The 25,888-nt window shown below is 38.7% G+C and overlaps 1 protein-coding gene across 1 annotated transcript; it reads left to right on the top strand.

The window, feature by feature from the left end:
- The first annotated feature begins 3,023 nt into the window (after positions 1-3,023).
- RAB38 (RAB38, member RAS oncogene family) lies at positions 3,024-25,229 on the top strand. Its single transcript, XM_054386008.1, has 3 exons — positions 3,024-3,279; positions 11,434-11,714; positions 25,077-25,229. The coding sequence occupies exons 1-3, from the start codon at positions 3,075-3,077 to the stop codon at positions 25,227-25,229; spliced, it is 639 nt and encodes a 212-aa protein (XP_054241983.1). The 5' UTR covers positions 3,024-3,074.
- The last annotated feature ends 659 nt before the right edge of the window (positions 25,230-25,888 follow it).

The raw sequence follows: 25,888 nt of genomic DNA, 5'->3' as shown, positions 1-25,888 counted from the left end.
CATGCAAAGAGGAGTAAAAAAAATCTGTGATGCAGTTATGTTGGCCTTGATTCATGTCAATGTAACCTGTCACAGTAACCTGGTTGTGTGCCTAAAGGGATCAGCTGACATCATCAAACAAGTCCTGCACTGGTCGCTTAACATGTGACCAGCACCTTCCTGCATGGCAGTGCTTACTATTCCTGTAGCACATCAACACCTCCCTGCAACAGTGCCTTCAGGTGCCAAAGAAGCCAAACCAGTACAGACACTTAGTTCAGGGTGTGGCAACAGTCCTCCAAAAAAAGGTGGAACAAGGCAGGGCTGAGTGCCTTATTCTGCCATGGAAGCATTCTGCTGATGGTGTCTGTGGAAGCCAATTCACCATGGAGTTAACAGATCTGGGTACAGCTTTTACTCATCAAGACACTTCAGTCCATGCTTCACTTGAGCTCAGCAAATCATACCTCTATGTGCAATTAAGCCTTCTACACACTCGCTCCACATCTGAATATCTTGCTGAACTCACCTCACTTGTAGCCCTACTACCATCCCCATAGTGACCTTAACTAAGCCTAGGAAGAGCTCATTGTACCAGGGTGTTGCTGGGGCCAAGAATTTAGGCAAGTTCAAAGAAGAATTGGAAACAAACAAGTAACACGATTATCCAGGGTTATTATAGCTAATGCTTGCAAAAACTTCAGAAGGGAAGTAAAGCCTCATGCTTCTGGATGTACGCCAATCTCTAACTACGCTTACCAATAGCCTAAGACATAAGTTACATAGTATCTGCTCACAGGGAACTTCCATGCAGTGTTCTCTGAACAGTGGCCATCATCAAAGAGGATAAAAGATCAGATATAATTACAACCTCATCCAAAACATCAGTTTCATCATTCCCTGAATTGCAAAACCTTCTCAATCTTCTCTCTTTCTAAGCTACAAAATGATAAATCTCCTGCTTTAGAGTGGAATTGTGACTGCTTAGAAGTGCTTGAGTGTTAGATCCTCTCCAAAAACAGCAGTGCTGCGAAGGTATGGTTCACAGACAGCCAGTAGCGGTGATAATAAGCTCGAATTATACAAAGATGGTAACTGATTGGACTGGACTGATTTGCGTCTCAAATTTATGATGTCTCTATCTAACGAGGCTAAGCCCTTTAAAATTTTCTCTCACAACAGAAGAATACAAATGGCAACTTGTTTGGTTTTGTTTATTTGTTTGTTTGGTTTGTTTTGGGTTATTTCCCAAGAAATAGTGAATCATAGAATTCTTTAGGTTTAAAGAAACCTTTAAAGGTCATCTAGTCCAATGCCCCTGCAGTGAACAAGGCCATCTTTAACTAGATCAGGTTGTTCGGAGCCCTGTCCAACCTCACCTTGAATGTTCCCAGGGACAGGGCTTCTACCACTTCTCTGGGCAACCTGTTTCAGTGTTTTAGTACTCTCCTTGCAAAAAATTTCCCTGTATCAACTCTAAATATCCCCTCTTATAGTTTAAAACCATTATCCCTTGTCCATTTGCAACAGACCCTGCTAAAGAGATTGTCCCTATCTTTCTTATAGCCCCCCTTTAAGTACTGAAAGGCCACAATGAGGTCTCCCCAGAGCCTTCTCTTCTCCAGGTTGAACAACCCCAACAATCCTTGGATCATTTCACTCTAGACAATTTAACTTATTGAAAAAAAAAACAAAACAAAACAAACAACCAAAAAAACAAACAACTTTTATTGAAGATAAAATGTTTCAGGGAAAATAACACATTTTCTTCTCAAACTACCCATTTCTACTTTATGTGTGTGTATATACACAAACTTTGTGGTTTGAATCTAAAGACTGGTTATAAAAGATTGCATAATGTAAGTGTTCTGAATTCTTTGTCTACTAAAACCCGTCTTTTTGGATAGATGACAAATCTCTAATGCCATTTCAGTGCACATTTGGAAAAGAACTCCATCAAATAATATTTCAGTGTGTTTTTCATCTTATCAAGACCATCAATAAATATGAAAATCATTCATGGATAAGTTTCACACAGTATGAAAATTCTCAGGGTATGCTATCAAAACTGTTAAAAGAATCAAATATCTCTAGGCAATGTATAGGTTCTCCAGCTAATTGCGCCATTTGTGTCCTTCGTTTAAAATGTAGGGTCAGTCACATCAGTGGAATGATTTACTCAAATGTGTTGAATTGTTTGAAAGTTTGATATAACTTATTTTGGAAAACAGAGAACTGTTGAGACACTGGCACTCATATACTCTAATGCTGTTTGGCATTTATAACTTCTAATCATCAGAGTTGTGAGATAAAAGTGGTTACTTTTTGTCATTTTAGAGTGTGGCAAAACAAAGCATAAGCTATGTGATTATTCAGATGTGTGCATGCTTATAGCTACAGACACACAATCACAAATACGTTAATGAAATTAAAAAAATATAATTAAATTCATACATCCCTCCTAGTGTGGACACATGTAAAGGTGCTTTGTATTACTGTAACTGCCACTTCTAATGGCATTCACACTGACTTGTATTGGTTATAACCAAATCACATCCAAAGGTAAAGTATGCTGGCTTAATTTTTGCACTTTAATGGAGGATTGAAACCTCTGAAAGGAGCTTTCTGCTTTTTTCTTTTCAGTAACTGGTGTTTTAAAAGTGTCTGAAAACAAGCATGAGGTGATAAATTATCACCAAGAAGACAGTAATTAAAAAGAAGTATATAAAACTAGTGCACAACAGAAACACTGTTGTGTTTCACTTCCAGTGGGGAGCAGAACTGCTGCATGAGTTTTCCTGCAAAGTCTTTAGTAACCAGACTAATCCCAGACACACCTCATGCTGACCTTTACACACATACACACAAAACTTTCTGGGAGACTTTCTTCCCCCAGTCCCTTGCTTACTTCATCTCCCAGCAGGGCTGCCTGCTGGACCTGGTGATCCTGCTTCCGTACAAAGGGAAAGAGCCTCCACCTACCTTCTCTCCTTCCCTCCCCGGTTCCTCACTCCCTCTCTGCCCCTCGGGCTGGCAGGATTCCTCGGGCAGAGCATGCAATCAGTTTGCAGGGAGCAGCCGCAGCCAGAGGAAAGATGCAGAAGCACAATCAGAAGGAGCACCTCTACAAGCTGCTGGTGATCGGGGACCTAGGAGTGGGCAAAACCAGCATCATCAAACGTTATGTCCATCAGAACTTCTCCCCCCACTACCGGGCCACCATTGGAGTGGACTTTGCCTTGAAGGTGCTGAACTGGGATGCTGAGACAGTAGTACGGCTGCAGCTCTGGGATATTGCAGGTGAGTGCAGAGGAGAACCCTTTGCCCTGTAACCTGTCCAGAGACGATACAAAATACAGACTGAAATTCAGTTGTGCTAATCTGGAAGTTGGAAACTACCAGGGCCTCTGTGGTGAGGGAGAGGAGACTGAGGAGAAAAGAACTTTAAGGGCAGACTGGCATTCAGGAATTTCCCTGAAGCCAACAGACTCCCCATACAAGGAGTGTCAGAATGAAACCTGCCCTGCCTGATTTTTCTCCCAAGCCCTTAGACATGTGTGGGGACACAGACAACTCTCTCCAAATGCCCTAATTCTTTCCTTACAGCTTCCACTGTTCAGCTTCCACTGTTCAGCTTCCCTCAATAGACTAACAAATCTCTATCATGGGAGAAAGAATAACAAGAATTTCCTGTTACCTCTATAGTTCTGTGGAATAGATGAGGGATTCAGTAAGATTGTCAAGATTATTTTCAGTTTGAAAAAATAAGGAAAAAATATCACTCAGTTGCTTTATGAAAATATCTTCCTTCTTCCATTCCTTCCTCTCTCTTCTACCTTCTTTCCTTCATCCCAGTAAAATGTAAACAACTTCTGACATGCTTTGAAAAGAGAAGTGTTCCACTGTGGCAATAATCCTGGATGTTAAAAATGCGTTTACTCATGATTCCAACACCAAGCAAAAAAAGGGAATTGTGCAGGGAGGAAAAGAATAAAGAAATCCATCCAACCTTTTATGCTTACATAATTTTAAAAAATACAGAATTTAACATTGTTGCTGTCAGTGCTTCAGAGTTTTTATATTTAGCTTCAAATTAAACCCACAACTTTCTTTGCCACCATCCTTACTAGGAATTCATAACTTTTGATTCAGCCTACAAAACTAAAGTATGTCTTGATGGCATATTTCACATGTTAGTAAGTAATAATTTTTTATTTAGTGTACGCAGGAATCCAAGGGCAGATACAACACAATAGCTTAAAGGAGGATGTTTTAAAAAATCAATTAAATTAAGAAGTGACATTTATTGAGTCAGAGATGGAGGTGAAAATTGTATCAGCTGTTAGGCAACTGTGCCAGTGTATGACCTGAGCTTTGGGTTCAGTGATCTTGTCTGAAACGGCACTGAGTAAAAGTAGTGAAATGAGAAAATTCTTGTCATTCTTATCGGCGGAGGGAGTGCCTGCCTTCTATACTTAGCTGCCTCATGTCTGAGCTCTGAATTTGGCACCAAGGTACTAAACCTTATGCAACAACACTGCTTTATGCAAAACATGCATAACCTCAGCTTTTTTATACATCAGTTTAGTCCTATGACGTTTGTGATATCAAATAGATATATGCTCAGTTTTCTTTATTAAAGTCTAGAATACCTTTGAAAGCATCGTTTTTGTCGCTCACCAGTGACCGATGATAAGAGTAAATATGTATATATCCAGCAAAAATTTGCTGCATGAGAAAAATTATTTAATAGCAAATTCTGAATGCATCAGGGACTTAAAGAATGTATTTTGCATGCCTTGTTTCAGAGATTTGTTATACTACTAATCATGTGCTGGCAGATCATATGATGTAGCTTTCAGTCAGGCTGCAGAAGCAATTACACCAAGTTGTAGTGCTGAATGACTAGCATGCTTTCTGAGTTATCACACATGACAGAGAGAATTACAGCACAGTACTACATTTCATATGAATTGCTCAATTCAGAGCATCTCTGTGAAGGTCAAGACAGTGGCCAGTAATAAAAAGAGTTGCTGTTTCAGTTTTAATGACTTCTGTGTAAGGACCTTTAGCTGTTAATGGCTGTACATAGAAAATAAGTTCCATGAGCAACGCACTGAATTCAGATCAGCATGGTGTGGTGCTGGTGTGGAAGTTATCATGAATAAGGCATCTGGATGGTGGGGAAAAAAAAAGTTGTTTAAAAATGGTAGTAAAGTAAAAGTGATTGGAGAGAATGGAAGTGGTTTATCCTGGCTGTGGCTGATCATATATCACCAGGAAAAAAACTGGAAGTATGCAAGGAAAAGAAGGAGGAAAATAAAATCTCTAGTCTCAGAACAATCTCTCTCTGTTGCCAGAATCTCTTTTATTAGGTTATGTTTATTTTGAGGATAAATCATTAAATTGTCAGTCTCTTACCAAGCTGAAGGTTGTTGACTTAGTATTTAGGGCATCTTGAATTGATGTAAATGCTGCAAATGTGTCAATGTGTGAATATAGATGTATGTATGTTTGTGAGTTCATGGAGATAGATATATATAGATAGATATAGATAGATAGATAGATATATCAAGTATCATTTTAGCTCTTACGTCTTTCCCTCCCACTCCATTAGAGAGGCAGTGAACTTGCTACTAAGCATAATGTGTGCTCTTCCTTTCACTTCACTGTGTGGATCAGTGGGTAGTAAATTGCTTAACAATCATGTAGAAATAATTTCCTCAAAAATGTTTATAGTGAAACTAGCTTATCCACATCCTTCGTAGAATTTACATACATGAGGACTTCATGGGAGGAGTGACATACTCTAACTGTGGCATGACCAAGCAGTTTACTTCTGTTTACCCTTACAGATGTAAGAAGAAAAAGGAAATTTGATTCAGCTGATGCCATCTTGTTTTGTAGTTAAATATAGTTTATATTTCTGTAATGTATTTTTCTCTATTCCATATTTTGGTAAACAAAACCATAATAAGATCCAATAGCTAAATCCAGAAATGGGATTTATTTGCATGAGACATAAATAGTGAACAGTAGGGATAACCAAGCATTAGAAAAAATAATTCAGGAATAAAGTGTATTCTGCATCCCATGTTAGAATCATAGAATCATAGAATCAGTCAGGGGTGGAAAGGACCATAAGGATCACCTAGTTCCAATGCCCCTGCCATGGGCTGGGACACCTCACACTACATCAGGCTGGCCAGAGCCTCATCCAGCCTGGCCTTAAACACCTCCAGGGATGGGGCCTCAACCACCTCCCTGGACAACCCATTCCAGGCTCTCACCACTCTCATGGGGAAGAAGTTCTTCCTCACGTCCAGCCTGAATCTCCCCACTTCCAGCTTTGTTCCATTCTCCCTAGTCCTATCACTACCTGATAGCCTAAAAAGTCCCTCCCCAGCTTTCTTGTAGGCCCCCTTCAGATACTGGAAGGCCACAAGAAGGTTACCTCAGAGCCTTCTCTTCTCCAGACTGAACAGCCCCAACTCTCTCAGTCTCTCCTCATAAGAGAGGTGCTCCAGCACCTCTTTCTTTTAAACAGATAACATATTCTTGAAGCTACAGGTCTTAGACAGGAATAATTGGACAAATCTTCATGGTTTATGACGTTATGATACCTGTAACAACAAACTGGTATTAAAATCTATGAATTTATGTTTGATCCAGCAAAGCATCTATGTTTTAAGTGACTGAGTTTTCACTATTCTGTATGGGAGGAGATACGTGTGGGTAAAATTCTCCTTGCTTTTATTTCCTTCAGGAGTTCCATTGCAATTCATTGAGTGTCCCAAGTTTTTGGTTTTGATGCTCCTGTTCCTGTTGAATTGTGTCATCACCTCTAGTGATGTGACATTTGTCTTTAAATCTTGCTACTCAGTCACCTTTATTTTTAAATTCTCTTACCTTTCTACCACCTCTGCCTGAGCATCCTTTAAATTCATTAACTGATCATTTAGAAAGAAAGTTTTAAAACAAACTCTTAATCACACTTTGAACAAGGCTGCTGTGGTAGAGATGGCCATGAAGATGCAGAGTGGGACAACTTTTGAAGAAACCAACTACTGCAGGCAGGAGATCTGGGTGTATTTACTATTCACTTCTTTGCAAGGCTGCACTCAATGCTATCGTTGATGTTTCATGTCCACATAACCTTAAGTTTTCTCTGAAGACCAGCTTTAGCTGCAGATTTACTGCAGGGAGCAATTCTGTGAGTGCAACAAAGGGCAGAGAGCAACACTTCAGAGCTTTCCCCCTCCCCTGTTACTTTTTCACAGCTATGTCAGCACCATCATTATCCCTCTTGCTGTGTATATGTGGGCTGGATTATTCATTGCTACCAAAAATATGTTAGTTTGCTTTTCCAAGGCTGGGTTTCATCTCATAAAGAGTTGGACCAATGCATTGGAAACATCCAAACCATAGCAGTCATGGATGAACAGTTTAATTTCCTTTCTCTGCAACTTTCATGTTCAGCAACAGCAGACTTTGCACAGATATAAGCAAATGTCTCTGCAATGGTGAAGTTTTTAAGGCTGTTTTGACCCAGAAGAAGTAAACAAGTTGTTCACTAATGCCAGGCACAGCACATCTGTAGCAGTTTAGGCTTTTTGTGGCTGCTAAGCGTTGCAGGACATATGCATAAATAAGATAGTCATGGTGATTTCTAGGCTAAATTACCTTGAAATTGCTGTTCCTCAAACATAAATAAGTCCCTGGCTCTGGTAGGTTTCATTCAGTATGAATTTGTCATAGAATCTATGGGCCTGATCCTGCTGACAGTCTGCTTTTCCACATTCTGGGGTGCTGAACACCACCTCAAGGTTTGCTTAAGTATCAATCCATAAAGACAAAGGTTTGAATTCAAGGGTGAAAATTCTGAAAGTTATTTTAAAATGAAAGGTAAAAAACGTTGAAATCTACCCACAATTTCCAGCTTCTCAGTGTTGGCTAAAGACTCTGTAAAGCATGGTGGTTCCCAGAAGCTTTTGATTCTTAGGGTGAGGGATGGTGGCACGAAGTAAAACTGGGCATCAGAGAGTTTTAATCAATTTTTATCTTGCACTACATTTCAGATGCTGTGGGCAAGATGTTGGAAATTATCTGAGTTTTAGCAACGTATCATTATTTTTTATAACTTTACCAGTGATGATAGTAATTAGTGAAAATTGTAGATTTCTGTGTAAGGTTTGCAGGCAAATTTATGCGGGGTACATTTTTATAAGCTGTGAAAATTCAGCTGTTGATTGCTTTAAGGCCATGAAATGATACCTTTCCATGATGCAGAGGTGCCATTGAGATTAGGATAAATATGCAGGCAGTTGCTATTCAGACAGGAAGTCCTTCTTTACGGGAAATGTTGCTTTGCACCTTGGTCTCATTGGGCTCACTTCAAACTAGGATAAGATTAATTTTGTTTAACATTTAGACATCTTGTACTGAACCGTCTGAGTATAAACTGCTCACCCTGGGGGGCTGAAGGTAGAGATTAAATACTTCCATAATGAAGCTTATGTGACCACTCTTAAACTTCCCTCTGTGCTGAGAAGATGCACTCTAGATATGTTTCCTAAGTCTCTGGCTACAAAACGCTCCTACTCTAGATACACCTAGTTAATGTTATGGAGCCTAAATTAGGTCTGATTAATCCCAACATAAAGCACTGTCTCAGTGGGCAAGGGCCATCAGTCCTGTGGGGTTTGATGTCAGATACTTTGCAAGGGGTGCAATAAAGTATAATGAGACAGATCTTACAAATGTTTCACAAGTTTCTGAACCTTTCAGTGAAAAGCAAAATCCATCTTTCCCAGTCCCTCTTACAATAAAGCAGACGCTTATGTTCGAGGCTGCCTGCAAGATAGCATTGAGTACCTAATGGTTGATCTATTTTCTAGCCTAATTACTGCCTAAGCCATTGTGTGGCTGTAAACCTAAGGCCAGATTCTGACACCTTTAATACATCAAGCAGTTCCTATTTTCATGAGTAATTTTGCTCAATGAAAATGTTTTAGGAACCTCATCCATTAAGGTAGGTATTTGTTCACATAAACAAGAATCTCTGGGGAAAAAAAAAAAAGAGTCCTCTTGGATTGTACAAAGGAAACACTAGAGATCACTTTTTAACAATGTAAATTGAACAAAAATAAAGCCAGTATGCAACAAAGCCATTATTCCAAAACACCTCTTTTTCCATTCAAAGCTGCATAATGTCTTCATACCAACTGTTTGCATATATTAATTGCAACTGATGGGGAAATACAAAAGACCACTTAAACAAAGGTTTAGGCACTTTATTCAGCCAGCAGCTCCATTCTTTCCCTCACTTTGAATTGATTCATGATGGAAGATGGTGAGCTACGTACGCTTGCATAAAGCTAGTTTTACTAACTAGGAGGAATCAGTTTTAAACCACTTGCCATGACTTTGTAGACCACTGCTAGCCAGAAAATCACATCATAAAAGCCTTTTATTACTCTAATGACTTTGTGATGGTTTTATCTTGCAAATTAATAATTTAGTTCATATTCTATGACACCATGTCCTGTGTATCTGAGATGTATGTCCCAATAAATATGTGTAAGGCTCAAGTTTAGCTGTTCTTATATCATCTACATTTCATTTACAGTGTAGGCATCTCAAGAACTTTGCCTGAGAAGTATAAAGTATCACTGAAGTACAATATGCATCAAAACCTAATTGTTTATGTTGCTGCTTGCCTCACTTCTAAGTTTCTAATCAGACCTTGGCTTTTGTTTGAAGGCACCTTCTTGCAGATGAAAAAAAAATTGCCCAACAAGGAGATTATTGAATAACACATGACTTAGCCATTCATCTGATTAGTCCACTGACAGGAATCATAAGACATTTTCATAAAGCATAGCCATAAGTATTTTTCAATATGACCTCATATTTCCCAGAAAAGATAATGGAAATTCTTACTTTGTGTATGAGATGCAGTGATTGTTTAAGGTGTAAGGGAAAAAAAATCTAACATGAATTTGGAAAATACAGACATCCCATTTTGGTTTCTGCATCATCTGAATGACTTTCTCCTTGCTCCGAGAGCTAGTACATAAAGCCAAATATAAACATCACAAACAGAGTGTGTTGACCCTGTAAGTGTATTCAGTGCTATTTCCATTAAGTGAAACTGCATGGTCTGGAAGCTCAGTAATCAGCACACTTCAGTTCTCAAACCAGCCTTACCTTTGACAGAACAATTTCCAACAGATAAAACTTCTACAGGTAACCTTTCCAGGGTCAGGTGCAGACTGCCAATCTTGTCTTCCTAACCTACTCAAAATTATGCACAGTGAGAAAATAAGACTAGAAATAGGTTTCCATTGAATGTTGTCTATTTTTATACAACTTTTCTTAGCTATAGAAGCATATGGTTGTCTTGCTGGGAGACTGCTGTTGTCATGAGATGTTGCAGGAATTTATAATTCCTTTCTTTTGAATCACAGCTCACCAAGACACTTTAATGGAAATTCTATTTTTTGACTTCAAGAAAAATTCTGTGTACTTTATTCCCATTTTTGGTAAATTTTTTTCAAATCTCCCATGAAAACAGCATATGTATTAATAAACTCACAGCTGATCAACATACCACATCCTGACGTCAACTGTGTTAATTTTTATACTGTTAATCACATAAAATTGCAGATATTTACAAATGCCCATGTTTGAATGTAATATATTGTTAGCTCACAAAAAAAATACTGTAAATAACTTCCCAGAACACACTTTGAATTCAGCAAATAAAACCGCAAAGCTTCTGAACAGATCTAGTCTGAAATGTCTCCTCCCAAATCTTTTCACTGGAGAAATAAATCTCTTCTTCTTGCTACTGCTGTACTATTTCTTAGAATACTTTCCACATTTGTAAGACTTTAAATAAACCTTTCTCAACTCTTTGTTTTATTTTGTCAAAAAAAGTAAATAATGATTCTAATGCCTGGTATGGCTCCAGAGCTTAGTTATGTTACTGTTGATTATTATCACTTGCAGGAGAATATGAAGGATCTTCTTCATGCATGAGCCGATCAGTTGTGTTAGATGTTTCTCACAATATGCCGTAGTATCAAGGAGCTTCCATTCTGGAACTTCCCTGTTACAAGACCCTTGTTACTGTCCAAAGATCTAGAATTCTGGCAGTTTAATATGACTGTACACTGAAGTTCAGAGCTTGTTGTAAAATTATCAACTTTTCTTTGATGCTTGCTTTAAAACTCTGGTTTTATGCCTTACTCTTACATTTTCATATGAATAAGTCTGGCATTGTTCTCATCATTATTTAGATGAAGAATAGATTTCTGGAGAGCTAGAAAATGAACCCCTACCTTCAGTAATATTCTCTTAGAGACCTGCTATGTGAAATACTGACCTAGATTGGAAGCAGTGATTTTTACAAGGTGGTGTTTTTTCCCCCTCCTACTTTCTTTATCACAGGTCAGGAAAGATTTGGAAACATGACCAGGGTATATTACAGAGAGGCCATGGGGGCATTTATTGTCTTTGATGTTACAAGACCTGCAACATTTGAAGCAGTGACAAAATGGAAAGAGGATTTGGACTCTAAGTTGGTTCTTCCAAATGGCAAACCCGTACCGACAGTCCTTTTAGCAAACAAATGCGACCAGGGAATAGATGTTCTTATGAACAACGGCATCAAGATGGATCAGTTCTGCAAAGAGAATGGGTTCGTGGGCTGGTTTGAAACATCAGCCAAGGTAATGTTTCCATTTCTTTTTAAATGTTTCTCCAAGTACAGAGAAAATAGCTCGTAAAATAATTTACTTGGTCAAAGTGTATACCTTTCACAGCTAATCTCCTGGTGGAAATAGTTAAAGGTGATTTGAAATTAATAAGTTTCTATTTATTTTAGGCCTTATATTGCAAAGCAAATTATATGCAAGATTCTGAAATGCAGCTCAAACGTGGTAGGCCAGCAATAAAGCAACTAAGTGGTCAGGAACTGACTGGTCGTAGCCTGGGGAGGAAGATGATCTTTGGCAAAGCACAACATCTACTTCTTCTGAATGACATGAAGATATTTCATGACAGTGAATATTATCTCTAAATATCTATATAACCACTTTGCCTGAGAAATGCTGATGTGAGACAATAACTTTATTGTCGTAGATTCAAGAAAAAGGTCAGTCAGTTGTTGAGCTGGTATGATGCTCACCGTTATAAACTTTCATTCTCAAAAGCATTAAAACAAAGCACATATATGGGGAGGAAGTAATCAATGATCAAAGTGTTGAATGAGCTGCTCTGAGGCTCAGTTCCTTGCCTTGGCACAGATTTCATGTGTGACGATGAGAAAGTTGAGATAACAATTGGGGCACTGAGACTTTCAGGGTAGAAAGCCCCAAGGTCCTGTATATCAGTTTGAAATTTCTCAGATAATCTCAGTGCATGTAAGATTTGGAGAGATTTGGAGATTTCATGTGAAATACTGATTTTAACACAATTCATTGGATATTGTGTTTATCATATTCCCCAGTAATGAAAGCTGGTGTCATTATTAAAAGTTCTGGGGAACATGCAAATGTTTTAACTCTAAACAGTTTGGCTCCGATCTGCTAACAGACCTAGACTGAAAGCCAAAAATACTACATTAAATTGTTTATTTTCTTTAAAGAAGTTAATGAAAAGTATACTTAAGAACCTTTGGAGTGTATACTTGTATTTTACTTTGATGGTCTTGACTCCTTCTTGAAGCATTTATATTTAAAAGAAGCCTCACTTGTAATCATCAGAAATAATAGCAAGTGACTGGCAGCATGTCCTAGACAATGCCTCAGGCACTGCACGAACTGTAGGATGACTGTGGTGTTTCAATACTTAAAGTGACCTGCAAGAAAACTGGGGACAATGTTTTTTAGAAGGACCTGTTGTGTTAGGATAAGAGGTAATGGTATTCCACTATAAGAAAGATTTAACTTACCTATAAGGAAATAAGTTTTTTACAGTGAGGGTGGTAAAACTCTGGCACAGATTACCCACAGAGGTGGTAGATGCCTCATCCCTGTAAACATTCAAGATCAGGCTGGATGGGACTCTGAGGAATCTGATCTAATGATGTCAGTGCTTACTGCAAGGGATTGGACTACATGATGTTTAAAGGCCCCTTTCTACCCAAGCTATTCATAGATTCATCTTCCACTAGACCAGATTGCTCAAGGCCACATCCAACATGACCTTGAACACCTCCAGGGAGCGAGAAACCCTATGATTCTGTGTCTTTGTGTCAGTGTCATTGCTTTCCTACAGAATGTGTCTCAAAACTAGTCACCTTTTCTTCAAAATGACATTTTTAGGGAAGTATTGTGGTTTAGGTCAGTGTGAAAATTATCTTGCTCTAGAGAGTACTCCATATTCCTTATTGTGCAGGACCTGGTTTGAATTCAGGTCTGTGGTTCTCTGCTGCTTCATGCTGTGTGAGGTCACCAGAATCCAATGTTCGTCTGTAAGATAGGCTAAATTTTACTATGGGCAATGTCTAGTTCTGTTTTAAGAAAGAGGCCAAGATCTCTTATGTCAACTTCTATAAGAAAATTATGGCAGAAGATTAACAAAGAAAGGAAGGAAGGAAGGAAGGAAGGAAAGAAGGAAAGAAGGAAAGAAGGAAAGAGAAAGAAAGAAAAGAAAAGAAAGAAAAGAAAAGAAAGAAAGAAAGAAAGAAAGAAAGAAAGAAAGAAAGAAAGAAAGAAAGAAAGAAAGAAAGAAAGAAAGAAAGAAAGAAAGAAAGAAAGAAAGAAAGAAAGAAAGAAAGAAAGAAAGAAAGAAAGAAAGAAAGAAAAGAAAGAAAGAAAGAAAGAAAGAAAGAAAGAAAGAAAGAAAGAAAGAAAGAAAGAAAGAAAGAAAGAAAGAAAAAGAAAGAAAGAAAGAAAGAAAGAAAGAAAGAAAGAAAGAAAGAAAGAAAGAAAGAAAGAAAGAAAGAAAGAAAGAAAGAAAGAAAAGAAAGAAAGAAAGAAAGAAAGAAAGAAAGAAAGAAAGAAAGAAAGAAAGAAAGAAAGAAAGAAAGAAAGAAAGAAAGAAAGAAAGAAAGAGAAGAGAAGGAAAGAAAGAAAGAAAGAGGAAGGAAGAAAGAAAGAAAGAAAGAAAGAGGAAGGAAGGAAGAAAGAAAGAAAGAGGAAGGAAGGAAGAAAGAAAGAAAGAGGAAGGAAGGAAGAAAGAAAGAAAGAGGAAGGAAGGAAGGAAGGAAGGAAGGAAGGAAGGAAGGAAGGAAGGAAGGAAGGAAGGAAGGAAGGAAGGAAGGAAGGAAGGAAGGAAGGAAGGAAGGAAGGAAGGAAGGAAGGAAGGAAGGAAGGAAGGAAGGGAGGAAGGGAGGAAGGGAGGAAGGAAAACCTAGAGAGTGATTTATTTGCCATGGCAACTGTCCGAGATTTGCAGAGTTAGGGGATTATAACAGGACAAACTATTATTATTTGTATAAGAATTACACATTCTAGCCCTTTCCAATATTTTGTTTGTTTTCTAACTGTCTTTCAGGACACAAATAATGTGAAATATCAATGTATTTGGGATCCAGTTCACTAGTGATATGTAGCAATGTATATGGCTGTTTTCTTCACAATTACTTCATTTCTGATATGTGTGTGAGCCTACAATTCATTGGGAAAAGAACTTATTCAGTCAAATCTGAGACCTTAGGGCAAAATCACCGCAAAAAAATCATGTGAAGAGAAATGAATAACAAATTGTTTAAAAATGCCTTCATCTAAAAGGCATTCAGAGAAAGGGAGAATAGGATGGACCATTGTATATAGGATACAGGGCATAGTTTCATTATTCTAGGTTTGGATTAGCAAAGTCATGCAGCTGGTCACTGCTCTTTGGCCTGTGAGAAAGGAATCTGTTCCATGAATTCCATACATCAGTCAACAACAAGTATCTGTCCATCTCTTAAAAAGAGCAATCACATTTATTATGCCAAGGGCCATTGCAAGTCAAGGCAAAGAACAAATAATTCAAAGGTCACAATTTCAAAGGTCACGGAGAGGTTTTACCATCATGATGGAACAAGTCTTGGGCAAAACTATAGAGGTGTAAAGGGCATGTAAAGTATAAAAATGTTACAAAAGAGGGAAAGTTTCCCAAGTCTTTCTAGCCACATAGAATTAAGATATTGGATTACTTTAAACAAAGGAAATACCTAGAATCTTCTTGCTTTATTTGACTCAGAAACCCAAGCAGCCCTCAGGTTCCCAACGCAATCATATAGAAATAGAAAGAAATCCATCTATAACAAGATTTGTCTTCAAAAACCACTGTGAAGGGAACAGTGAGAGTTGAGGACACATAACTCTGTTATCATTGGTCTTTGATGCTATAGACTAAAGGTTATGATCTATTATTCTGCATTATATCTGATTTCCACTCAGAACTGGAAGTTCCTGACTTTAAAATAATAGCAAAAAGTGCCACTAAAGATGGTAGAATTAAAACATTTAGCCTAAATTAGATCAGAATAATTTCCCCACTTAGTCTAATTTCTGAACTAAAACCTACATATTTTTTTCTAAACAAAAGTTATTATTACTGCTATTTTAAAATATTGGATGTTGCATGTACCTGGTATTCTTTCAGCCTAGAGCATATTAAATAATTGAACTCAGATCTGGGAGAGAGAAAAAAAAGCACACACACATAGCTATGTTTGCTGTAGAGAATAGAAATTCTTTTCTGAAGCAGAATAACACTGTCAGAGAAGTCGTCATATTGCAACTAGCAGTTTTAGCAGTTCAAATGAGTAATAACTCTTCTTTGTGGTACCCCAGAATAATTAGATCTCCAGAGGTTTTTCTGGAGACGTGCTTGGAAATGTTATAGCCTTGCGCATTTTGGGATAACAAAGGCGATTACTTATAAAAATACATCTCTAAGTTCTGGTTGCCTTGCAGAAAGTAGCATGCTGTGTATATCCCTACTATATTTAGGGAACAGTTTAGGGAACAGTTAAACAATCTGGACATCCATAAATTCATGGCTCCTGATGGCATTCACCCATGGGTGCTGAGGGAGCTGGCAGAACCAGACCACGCTCTACCATCTTTGGTAGTCATGGCAGACCAGAGAGGTGCCTGGGGACTGGAGGAAGGCAAACACCACTCCAGTCTTCAAAAAGGGTAAGAAGGAGGACCTAGGTAAATATAGACACATCAGCCTCACCTTCATCCCTGGAAAGGTAATGGAGCAACTCATCCTTGGTGCTGCCCTTAGGCTTATCAAGGACAAGAGGGTCATTAGGAGCAGTCAACATGGTTTTACCAAGGGTAAGTCACGTTTGGCCAACCTGATAGCCTTTCATGAGGACATAACCAGGTAGATAAATGATGGTAGAGCAGTGGGTGTGGTTTAGCTCGATTTCAGTAAAGCATTTGCCACCATTTCCCACAGCATCCTTGCAGCTAAGCTGAGGCAGTGTGGTCTGGATGATCAGGCAGTGAGGTGGATTGAGAACTGGTTGAAGGAAAGGAGTCAGAGAGTTGTGGTCAATGGGATGGAGCCTAGTTGGAGGCCTGTATCTAGTGGAGTCTCTCAGGGATCAGTAGTGGGACCACTTCTATTCAATATATTAATCAACGACCTGGATCCTGGATGAGTGCAAGTTTGCTGATGACACCAAACTGAGTGGAGCAGCTGACACAGCAGAGGGTTGTGCTGCCATTCAGTGGGACTAGGACAAGCTGGAGAACTGGACAGGGAGAAATTCAATGAAGTTCAACAAGGGCAAGTGTAGAGTCTTGCACCTGGAAAAGAACAACCCCACGTAGCAGTATAGGTTGGGGATTGACCTGCTGGAGAGCAGTGAAGGGGAAAAGGACCCGGGGGTCCTAGTGAATAGAAGGTTGACCATGAGCCAGCAATGTGCTCTTGTGGCCAAGAAGGCCAATGCCATTCTGGCTTGTATTAGAAGGGGTGTGATTAGCAGGTCGAGAGAGGTTCTCCTCCTCCTCTACTCTGTCCTGGTGAGGCCACATCTGTCCAGTTCTGGGCCCCTCAGTTCAAGAAGGACAGAAAACTGCTTGAGAGAGTCCAGTGCAGAGCCACAAAAATGATTGAGGGAGTCCCTCATGAGGAGAGACTGAGGGAGCTGGGGCTCTTCAGCTTGGAGAAGAGGAGACTGAGGGGTGATCTCATGCATGTATATAAATATGTAAAGGGTGAGTGCCAAGAGGATGGAGTCAGACTCTTCTTGGTGATGCCCAATGACAGGACAAGGGGCAATGAGTGGACGTCGAGGCATAGAAAGTTCCATGTAAAAATGAGGAAAAACATTTTCACTGTGAAAGTGTTGAAACACTGGAACAGGCTGCCCAGGGGGGTTGTGGCATCTCCTTCTCTGGAGATATTCAAAACCCACCTGGATGTGTTCCTGTGTGATCTGGTATAGGTGATCCTGCTCTGGCAGAGGGGTTGGACAAGATGATCTTTCAAGGTCCATTCCAGTCCCTAACCTTCTGTGATTTTGTGATATTTCAAACTGTCAATAATCTGAAAATTTTGTCTGTAGCACTGGCAGATTACACCAAAACCCATCACTATATTATCCAATGGTGTGATTTTTTTTTAAGTTAACAAATTCAGTATAAAATATTTGAGCCACCTAATGCATTCTCATATATTGGTTTTGATTCTTACATTAATCTAAAGGAAACATGCAGCCTGTTCCAATCTTCTGCTCCCTACAAAGACAGAATTTCTAAGAAGGGTCTTGCTGGGCAACAGCACAAAGCAATGTAGTCACAAGTTATACATATCACCATATATCCAGTGGAGACCCTGGTCTCTTTTATATATGCATAATTTTCTCATATTGATTACAGTCTGAAAGGCACATCCCCAGATAGTCACAAAATAGCCCTTAATAATAAATTCTTTAATAAGTTTAATAACTACAACTATTGTGAAATATACAATTTTTTTAAAGGAAGGCAATCTCTCCTTCCTGTCACACATTTTATTATTCAGTATGTGGCCAGAGCAGCTGAGAGCTCCACTTGCATTTCCAAGGCTTTAAACTGTTTTCATCACCATTCCTAGTTCAAAGAGCTGAGCTTTTGTCTTGGATTAGAAAAGCAGCAATTTCAAGCTTATTATCACTTCATAATGAAAATGGAACTTGTGTATCAAAACAGACAAGTCACTCAAAAATAAATATGCTTCAGAAATAACTTGAGATACCTTATGACTGACCATAGCTGTGCTGTAATTATACTTGAGTTCCTCTCATCCCTGCTGTAATTCTGCTGTCAGCAATACAGGTGCAAAGACATTCACATTGTATCCGAATTGCCCAAAAGGGCTGCTAGCTGTGCTTTTCAGATCCTTATCAAACTAGGTTAAGCACAAAGCTCCTTGTCTGCTATGCATCATACCCTGGAGACTCAATGAACACTGAGTCTCTGGGCTGTTTGGCCACATCCTATGTGAACCAGAAAAAATGTTACAGAATCATTGCTCCTCTCAGAAATGTGAATAATAGAATGTCCTTTCTCCAGCTTTTGTCTGACAGGCAGTCTACAGTGTGTCATAGTGCCCAAATGCTGGACTGGGAATCAGAAGCCACTGATCTACTGAGCAACCTTCAGAAAGTCAGTCTTTGCTCTGATTCAGCCTTTATTTCCTCAAAGCAAGGACAGCAATTCTGCTCATCTTTCCAGTGAGCTCTGTGACCAAACCGAGCTCTACTAGCCCTTGTTTAAATTGCAGATTCTTCAGTTCTTCTGACTGGACAATTACGACGCATGTTGAAAAAACAGAGGCACAAGATACATGATTTCATTTTCCATAAAGACAGACAAGGTTTGGACGTGTTTGAACTAGGCTGATACAGTACAGTTAATATGCTGATCTGGTAACTGAAACCAAAGTAATTCAGTTGCAACTGCCAGACCCAGCTAGGCATCTATGTCTGCCTACATTGTCTTTTTAATTTACTCAAAACCCCACCAAAAGTCTAAGCTATCTCAGTGCCTTAGACAAGATTTCAGCTTCTGTCATAATCCAAGAAATTGTGCTAACACCTAAAACAGAAGCTTTTTCACTTCAGATGTACAGTCGCTCTGTGCATAATTCCCTGCAGAGTTTGTTTCCCATTACTAAAAGAAGAGGAATTGATTCCTACAGGTATCATAACTCTCCTATAGTTTCTGGGTTATTTTTATGAAATAAATTTCTTTAGAGCTGGCCAAAAGCTGGAATTAAACAGAACCACAAAACTGTTGAAGTTGGAAGCTTGTTTGGAGTGGCAATTTTGTTGCAGAATGCCCTACTAGCCATAAAAATTCAATCACAGAAATTATCTTGTTTTCAGGGTTACAGATACAGCAGTCTATGTCCATGACTTTCATGTGCTTTAAAGTGTTATTAAAGTATATGGTTATTTTTTTCCCAGAAAAGACAACCATGGCAGTACAGCATAACATCTTAATAAGACCCTGCTGCCAGTTCTTTCCAAGGGAGCTCTGCTAAGGAAGTGTGTGGTGCCATTACCTCAGAGTGCTTGCTCTAGGAGACTGCAGGCTAAAATGACTTGAAAGTTATTTCCGTGATCTTCGGGTTTAGTGCATAGTAGAAATAAAATGCGGAAGCTATGTGACTCTCACTAAGTTACCATCTAGTATCTGAATATTTTAGAATTCATAAATGTTTACTTAAGAGAAGTCAATTTCCTTCAACTCCATCTTCAGAGTCTAAGGTCACATTTGAAAGCACATTGCTCTTCAACCTGAGTTTCAAGGTAAAACTCGTAAGCATCAGATTCAATCAGAGAAAGAAGCTACAGAACTGTGGAAAGGGAGTAGTTTTATACCAGAAAGAAAAAAACAAAAAACAAACAAACAAACAAAACAAAACAACAACAAAAAAAAACCAGACAGAAAGACCTAAGTGATCTAAGTGGCAAAGAAAGGAAAGTTTCATCTGAAAGTGAGACAGGCCCATAAAGCTAGCAAAGGCCTTTTATCTTCTTTAAAGAGCTAAGAGCCAGTCTAGTCTGAGGAGATTTATTTCATATATTAAAGTGGAATGCTCTAGATGTGAAACTTCTGCATCTGCATTAGAGATACACATAAGAGGGAAGGCAATCCAGAATGCAAAGAAGCTTGCTGAGCTTGGTGCTGCTTTAAGACACATTCAATACAGCATTTATTTTCCTTACAGTTGGTTATTGTATTACAAGACTACAACATTATTTCCCATAGCAATGGGTTCAAAGGTTTTAAACCATTCAACTCCTCTTCCCTGCCCCAAGTTGTTATCCTTTCTATAAAACCACCCTTTGAAAAGATACATATGAAAGAGATCCATCTGCAAAGCACACTGTGATTTCCTTAGTGTCTTCCAGTGTTACTTTCTGGCTATCAGAGATTGTTTGGATTTCTTTTATCATCCTTGCTTTGCTTGGTAATAGAATAAAGAGTAGCATGTGTGGATTTTCACTTTTGCATTCCTTCTTGATGGGGTCAAAAGAAAGACTAATTCAAGTAGTCAAACTTCATCACAGGAGCTGGGTTCAGATTCTTGCTTTAGCAGACATTGGCAGGTTGATGTAGGGGATGCCATTGTGAGAAGTAGAGCTAAACAGGAAGAGAAAATTGATGGCAACAAAGGCATCACAATTTGGGGAAGATTCTTCCTCTTTTGGATCTTGCAGCAAAAAGTCTCCTATGAGCTTTGGGAAAGAAAGTTGTTTTGTTCCTACTTCATCATGAGAAGATTTCCAATTAGGTATGCCATCTCCCATTTTCCAGTTAGCTGCTACGTACTGGACCAGGTTTTTATGCAGTTTCCTCTGTTTAGGGCTCTGGGTTTTACCCGTTTGACAAACAGCCTTAGCAGCACTTCCCTGTCACAGGACAATGCTGTGCAGGTGAATGCAACAAAGATATAGTCTTGAATAATAGCAGCCTAAAAGTGGTGTAGGTAAACAGATATTCTCCTGTGTTTGGAAGACTGTAAGGTAAAATTGACCTCAGAGGATGCATGACAGATGTACACTACAAGTATTATATCAAGAGCTAGATAACTCCCACCAAGGAGGCAGAATAGGGCTCTCAGGATGACCTAAACAATTTGCTCAGAACATGAAAGGAAGTTAGAAAAAAAAAGGAGAGGGAGAGGGAGAGGGAGAGAGAGAGGAAGAGGGAGAGGGGGAGAGAGAGGGAAAGGGAGAAGGAGAGGGTTAGTTATCACAATTCCTGTGGTAGTCTGTGTAGAATAAAAGCCATAAGGCATTTCAACATAGACACAATGAAAGACATCATTTCACTCTGTTGCCCCACCCATATTTTGAAACATAATTAATTATACTTTTAGGCATAACTGGGGCTGTTTCTGTGTTTCAGTAAAATTAGTAGAGCATCTGTAATTATTTGTTTGTTTCTTTTTATTTGTTGGGTAGATTTTCACTTGCTTCTTTTTCTCTGTCCTTCCCTGGATTGCCTTTCAACACCTTGTACTCTCTAAAATTACCAGGTCTCTAGGTGTCTGTGTTTGGATAGAAGATCACCTTCTACTGTCTGCAGCTGCTCTGCTGCCTAGCAGAATATTGATTCTTCTTTTGCAAAATACACTGTAGGAAAAGAGGTGCAGAAATCAATATTTCTTTAGACAGACCGGAATATAGCAATGTCTGATTCACAGACTAGGACATGTAGTAGACACCTAGGATTAGGACTGTAACAAAAGCAATAGTAACATCAGAAACTAAGTGGTCAGGAGCTGGGATAGCAGGAGTTGCCTTGCTGGTATGAACAGAGGCTCCTTGCAGCAAGTAACTCAACATGTTACTTCTGATCCATATCACACACTACTTGTCATCAGAACTATGGAAGAAGACTGGCACTAAACATAAGCTCTAAACCAGCTGTGCTGTCTCCTGGGGTCACTCTTCCTCTCTTGCTCCCCTTGTACCCTGACAGAAATTTTCATCCACACAGCTTACAAAGTTCATATAAATTTTCAGAATGAGCAAAAGCCTTTCTGATCAAGCACATAATACAGACAGCACTTTTTATTCCTTTCCTTTCATACAGAACAAAAGGTAGAATTTTAAACATTTTAAATAGTGAATCCTCTCAAACCAGCACATTTTGCTTGAAGAAATAAGAGCTTAGTCACATATACTTCAGAAGGTGCATCTGATGTGTTGGTGCCCTGGCAAAGAGGAAGGTGGGCATGAACTCAAAGCAGAAGCCTTTTCAGACAGAATAGCCAGAGCTGGGAATGATCTCTATCTGTATCTAATTCCACTTCACAGATATTCAGTAGGTAGACAGGAAAACAACAAACTCAATCGAGAATGCAATTAACAATGTGTTAGGAAATATCGGCCAAATTTGGCAAATAATTTCATTTTAAAGGAGAGCAGCATACAAAAAGAGAAGCTTTTGAATTTTCATATTCTCAAAACTAAATATTTTGACTTTTTATGTCAAAACAATACTTACATGCTCAAATTTGGCTTTCTTCCCCAAATAAAGTGATAGAGGTTTAAAGAGAGGTTTAATAATCTAATTTCACTTTGGTTGTAGTTCTGGATGAAGCAAAATAGCATTGTTTTTTCCTTCTGAATTTTTAGGCATGGCACATGGACTACCACCTATCACCTGAGGGGATGAGGGATGTCCACTTCTACCCATTTTAGGGTTTTGTGAGCTTGGATTCCTTCCCCCCTTTCCTAGTTTCATAAAATGCTGATCTTAACCCTCTGACAAAGAGAATTTCTGTTTATACATCTGAACATTCATCAGTTTGGGCACAATCTCACATAGTTTCTAGGATGTTATTGAAAATATGCTATCCCAAGAGAGAAGCCACACATGGGTATATGAAATTCTTATCACTCCATTAATAAAGAAAAATGCAATGTGAGAGATTTTTATGTGGGAGTTTTTGTGCACTTAATAATCCTGGTTTGTCTTCAGCTTTCTAAGCAGTAATAAGATATATTTTTCATTTTCTGTTTTTTTTTCCTAATGAAATTTCACAGTGTTCTGAAAAAGGCTTCTGATGTATGCTTGAGGAATTTGCCTGTCTGGTCTGAGAGAGCCATGTGATACACTTACGTTTTAACATCTCAGTACAGAGCTGATTCCCAGCTATGTATTACTTTCTGGGGGTTAGTATGCAAATGACTTGTCTAAGCAGTTGTATTTTTACAATCAGCTGATACCCTTTACCAGGCAAAGATCAAATATTTAAGTTTGCTTGTGTAGTTGAAGCGTGAAATCTTGGCACTGATTAATGTTTTCAATTATATATCTTCAGATTTCAGCTCTTTACTGTGGTGCACAGGGGTGGTCAGTGGAGTTTGTGGAGCTTTGCCATTGATTTCAAGGGTATTAGAAATAAGCCTCATAGAATCCTTTGCCATAGGTTTTGAGATTCATATAAATGTGCCATCTCTACTGAAACACACACAGCGTGTACTTTGGTTTCTTACATAGCTGAATTTCACACTTAAACAGCTTTTGGAACATATATTTGCAAAAAAAAAAAAAGAAGGTTTCACGTGTTTAATTTTGCAGGCTCTTTTATTAATTATTAATGATACTGAATTGATGGTGAGCATTTACTGAAGGTAGACTTCATGGCATTGTGTGCATGGATGTTTATGGTCTCAGTACAACAGGCTCCAGATTAAGCTTGGAAAGCTGGGTAATCTTAGTTGGCACATAAAAATATAATCTTTATAGAGCAAGAGAGGTATGTGCATAAACATAAATATATACATATAGGGGCCTATAAGAAAGCTGGGAAGAGTCTTTTTACAAGGGCTTGTAGTGATAGGATGAGAGGAAGCAGACTGGAGCTTGAGGAGGGTAGATTGAGACTGGATATTAGAAAGAAATTCTTTATAGTGAGAGTGGTGAGACACTGGAACAGGTTGTCCAGGGAGGTTGCCGATGCAATACCAGGGAGGTTGCGGATGCAATACCAGGGAGGTGTTCAAGGCCAGGCTGGATGAGGTCTGGTCTAGTGGAAGGTGTCCCATCCCATGTTGGGGAGGTTAGAAGTAGATGACCTTTTCGGTCCCTTCCAACCCAAACCATTCTATGAATCTATGAACATAATTGTATGTATTTCTATCCATACATATGTGGGTGTGTGATATGATTTCCTAGAGGATTGAAGCTACAGTGAGGTCTCTATTTCCTCTCATATAAAATAAGTAATCAATGGCAATTGTGAGTGTAGAAGAGTGTCTTTTAGGCTGCAAATCCTGACTTTCCATTCTCAACATATTGCGGCTGCCATAAAAAAATAATCCTTACTCAGTATTACTGCATATTTTACATGCTGTGCTGAGCTGTCTCACTGGGCAGGCTCCTTCAGCTTTGTTTATTCCACAAACAGAGTAAGAGTTGCTGCAAGTTAAACGTGCTGTTGAATTAAGGCACCTGTAGAAAAAGACATGCTTCACTTTCTGTTCTAAACCCCTAAGACTGAGGATTTCTGACTTACAGCTGAAACTGATGGTGATATATCTCTTCTGAAGCAGTACAGTGGAGATAAGTCAGCCTCCACAAAGAATGTGGACTCTGATATAGAACTTTCAAAACTGTTTTGTGAATAACTTGAGATTGACTCATGTATTCAATGAATCTGGCTCACCACAAGTTTCATTAGAAGCATTGTACACAGGAATCTTAAAACTGTGGGAAAGGCTTTGAAAAAGTTATATTGATGGCTGTAATAATTTGAAAATTGGAATAAGCATTATTCAAGCAGTGAAATATGAACTCTAGAGCTTTACTTCAGGCATCTGTCTTTAACACCCCCCTGGCATTTGTTTGTTTGGTTTATTGAAGCAATCAAATCACCAAGAGTTTTTGGCAATTTAAAGTGAGCTCTGTGTATAGTTTAAAGGGGATATGAATCATAATATACATAAAACCTAACTAACTTGAAAACTACAGCAAGCATTGTTTAATGAAGTCAATTTTTGAATGCTTTTTATTAAGGAAAGTAAACTTTTGATGTTGCCTAGAGAAAAGTTTAATTATGCACAGGAAATGCACAGCATGCTGTAATTAATATTGACTAATCAACCTCTCTTTCTTTTTTACTTGCAGGAAAATATAAACATCAATGAAGCTTCCAGATGCTTAGTGAAACACATAATTGCTAGTGAGAGTGATCCAGTTCAGTCTGTTGAACCAGATATCATAAAACCACACTTGAATTCCTCCAAGATTGTCAGCTGTTCAGCTTGTTTTAAATCCTAAGAGACTTCCAGACTATTACAAGATCTGAACACCTAGGATTCACAATTTGTACCTTATCCAACGTGCCCAAACTGCTCTGATTGTCCATAAGCAGATTGCCATTTTCTAAAACATATACTTTAAATTTGTTGTGAGCTGTTCATTTATAGCAATTATTAAAAACAGTCTTTGGTTACAGGTCAAGTAAAACTCATGGAGATGGCTATGTTGTCCCAGTTGAGTAACACCACCAGTGATACCAAAACCTATTTCTTTGCAATGTGGTTTCTGAAAGCTCATATTTGTGATGTGACTGCAGCAATATTCATCCATTGGTTCTCCAGCCTGTCTTCTCAATATCTTGACCAAGCAACTATCATCATTATACTGTTCTATCACTCCTCAAAATTGAATGATCTTGTTCCATATGAGGAACGTGATGACACTGAAAATATAGCTGTTCAGAAAAAGACAACAAGAACACTCACAGTGAAATCTTCCTGTTACCAGTTCAGTTTCTTGGATGAAGTGACAGGACTGAACATTAAACAACTTTTCATGTCACTGAGTTCCCCAGAAGTTCTTAGCTCCTTAGACTGAACTCTGATGTAGTATTTGCTCCCTTTTCCTACATTCTCAGAGTCGTTAGCATTGTCTCCAGATGAAGCAAAATGGAACAA

Source organism: Indicator indicator, chromosome 1, assembly GCF_027791375.1.
Source record: "Indicator indicator isolate 239-I01 chromosome 1, UM_Iind_1.1, whole genome shotgun sequence".
Classification (NCBI taxonomy): domain Eukaryota; kingdom Metazoa; phylum Chordata; class Aves; order Piciformes; family Indicatoridae; genus Indicator; species Indicator indicator.
The sequence above is the reverse complement of the archived record's forward strand: the minus strand, read 5'-3'. Positions and strand labels throughout refer to the sequence as shown.

Coding starts and splice junctions, on each gene's coding strand:
- RAB38 (XM_054386008.1), top strand. CDS start 3,075: ATGCAGAAGCACAATCAGAAGGAGCACCTCTACAAGCTGCTGGTGATC. Junction 3,280..11,433: donor GCAGCTCTGGGATATTGCAG/GTGAGTGCAGAG, acceptor TCTTTATCACAG/GTCAGGAAAGATTTGGAAAC. Junction 11,715..25,076: donor GGTTTGAAACATCAGCCAAG/GTAATGTTTCCA, acceptor TTTTACTTGCAG/GAAAATATAAACATCAATGA.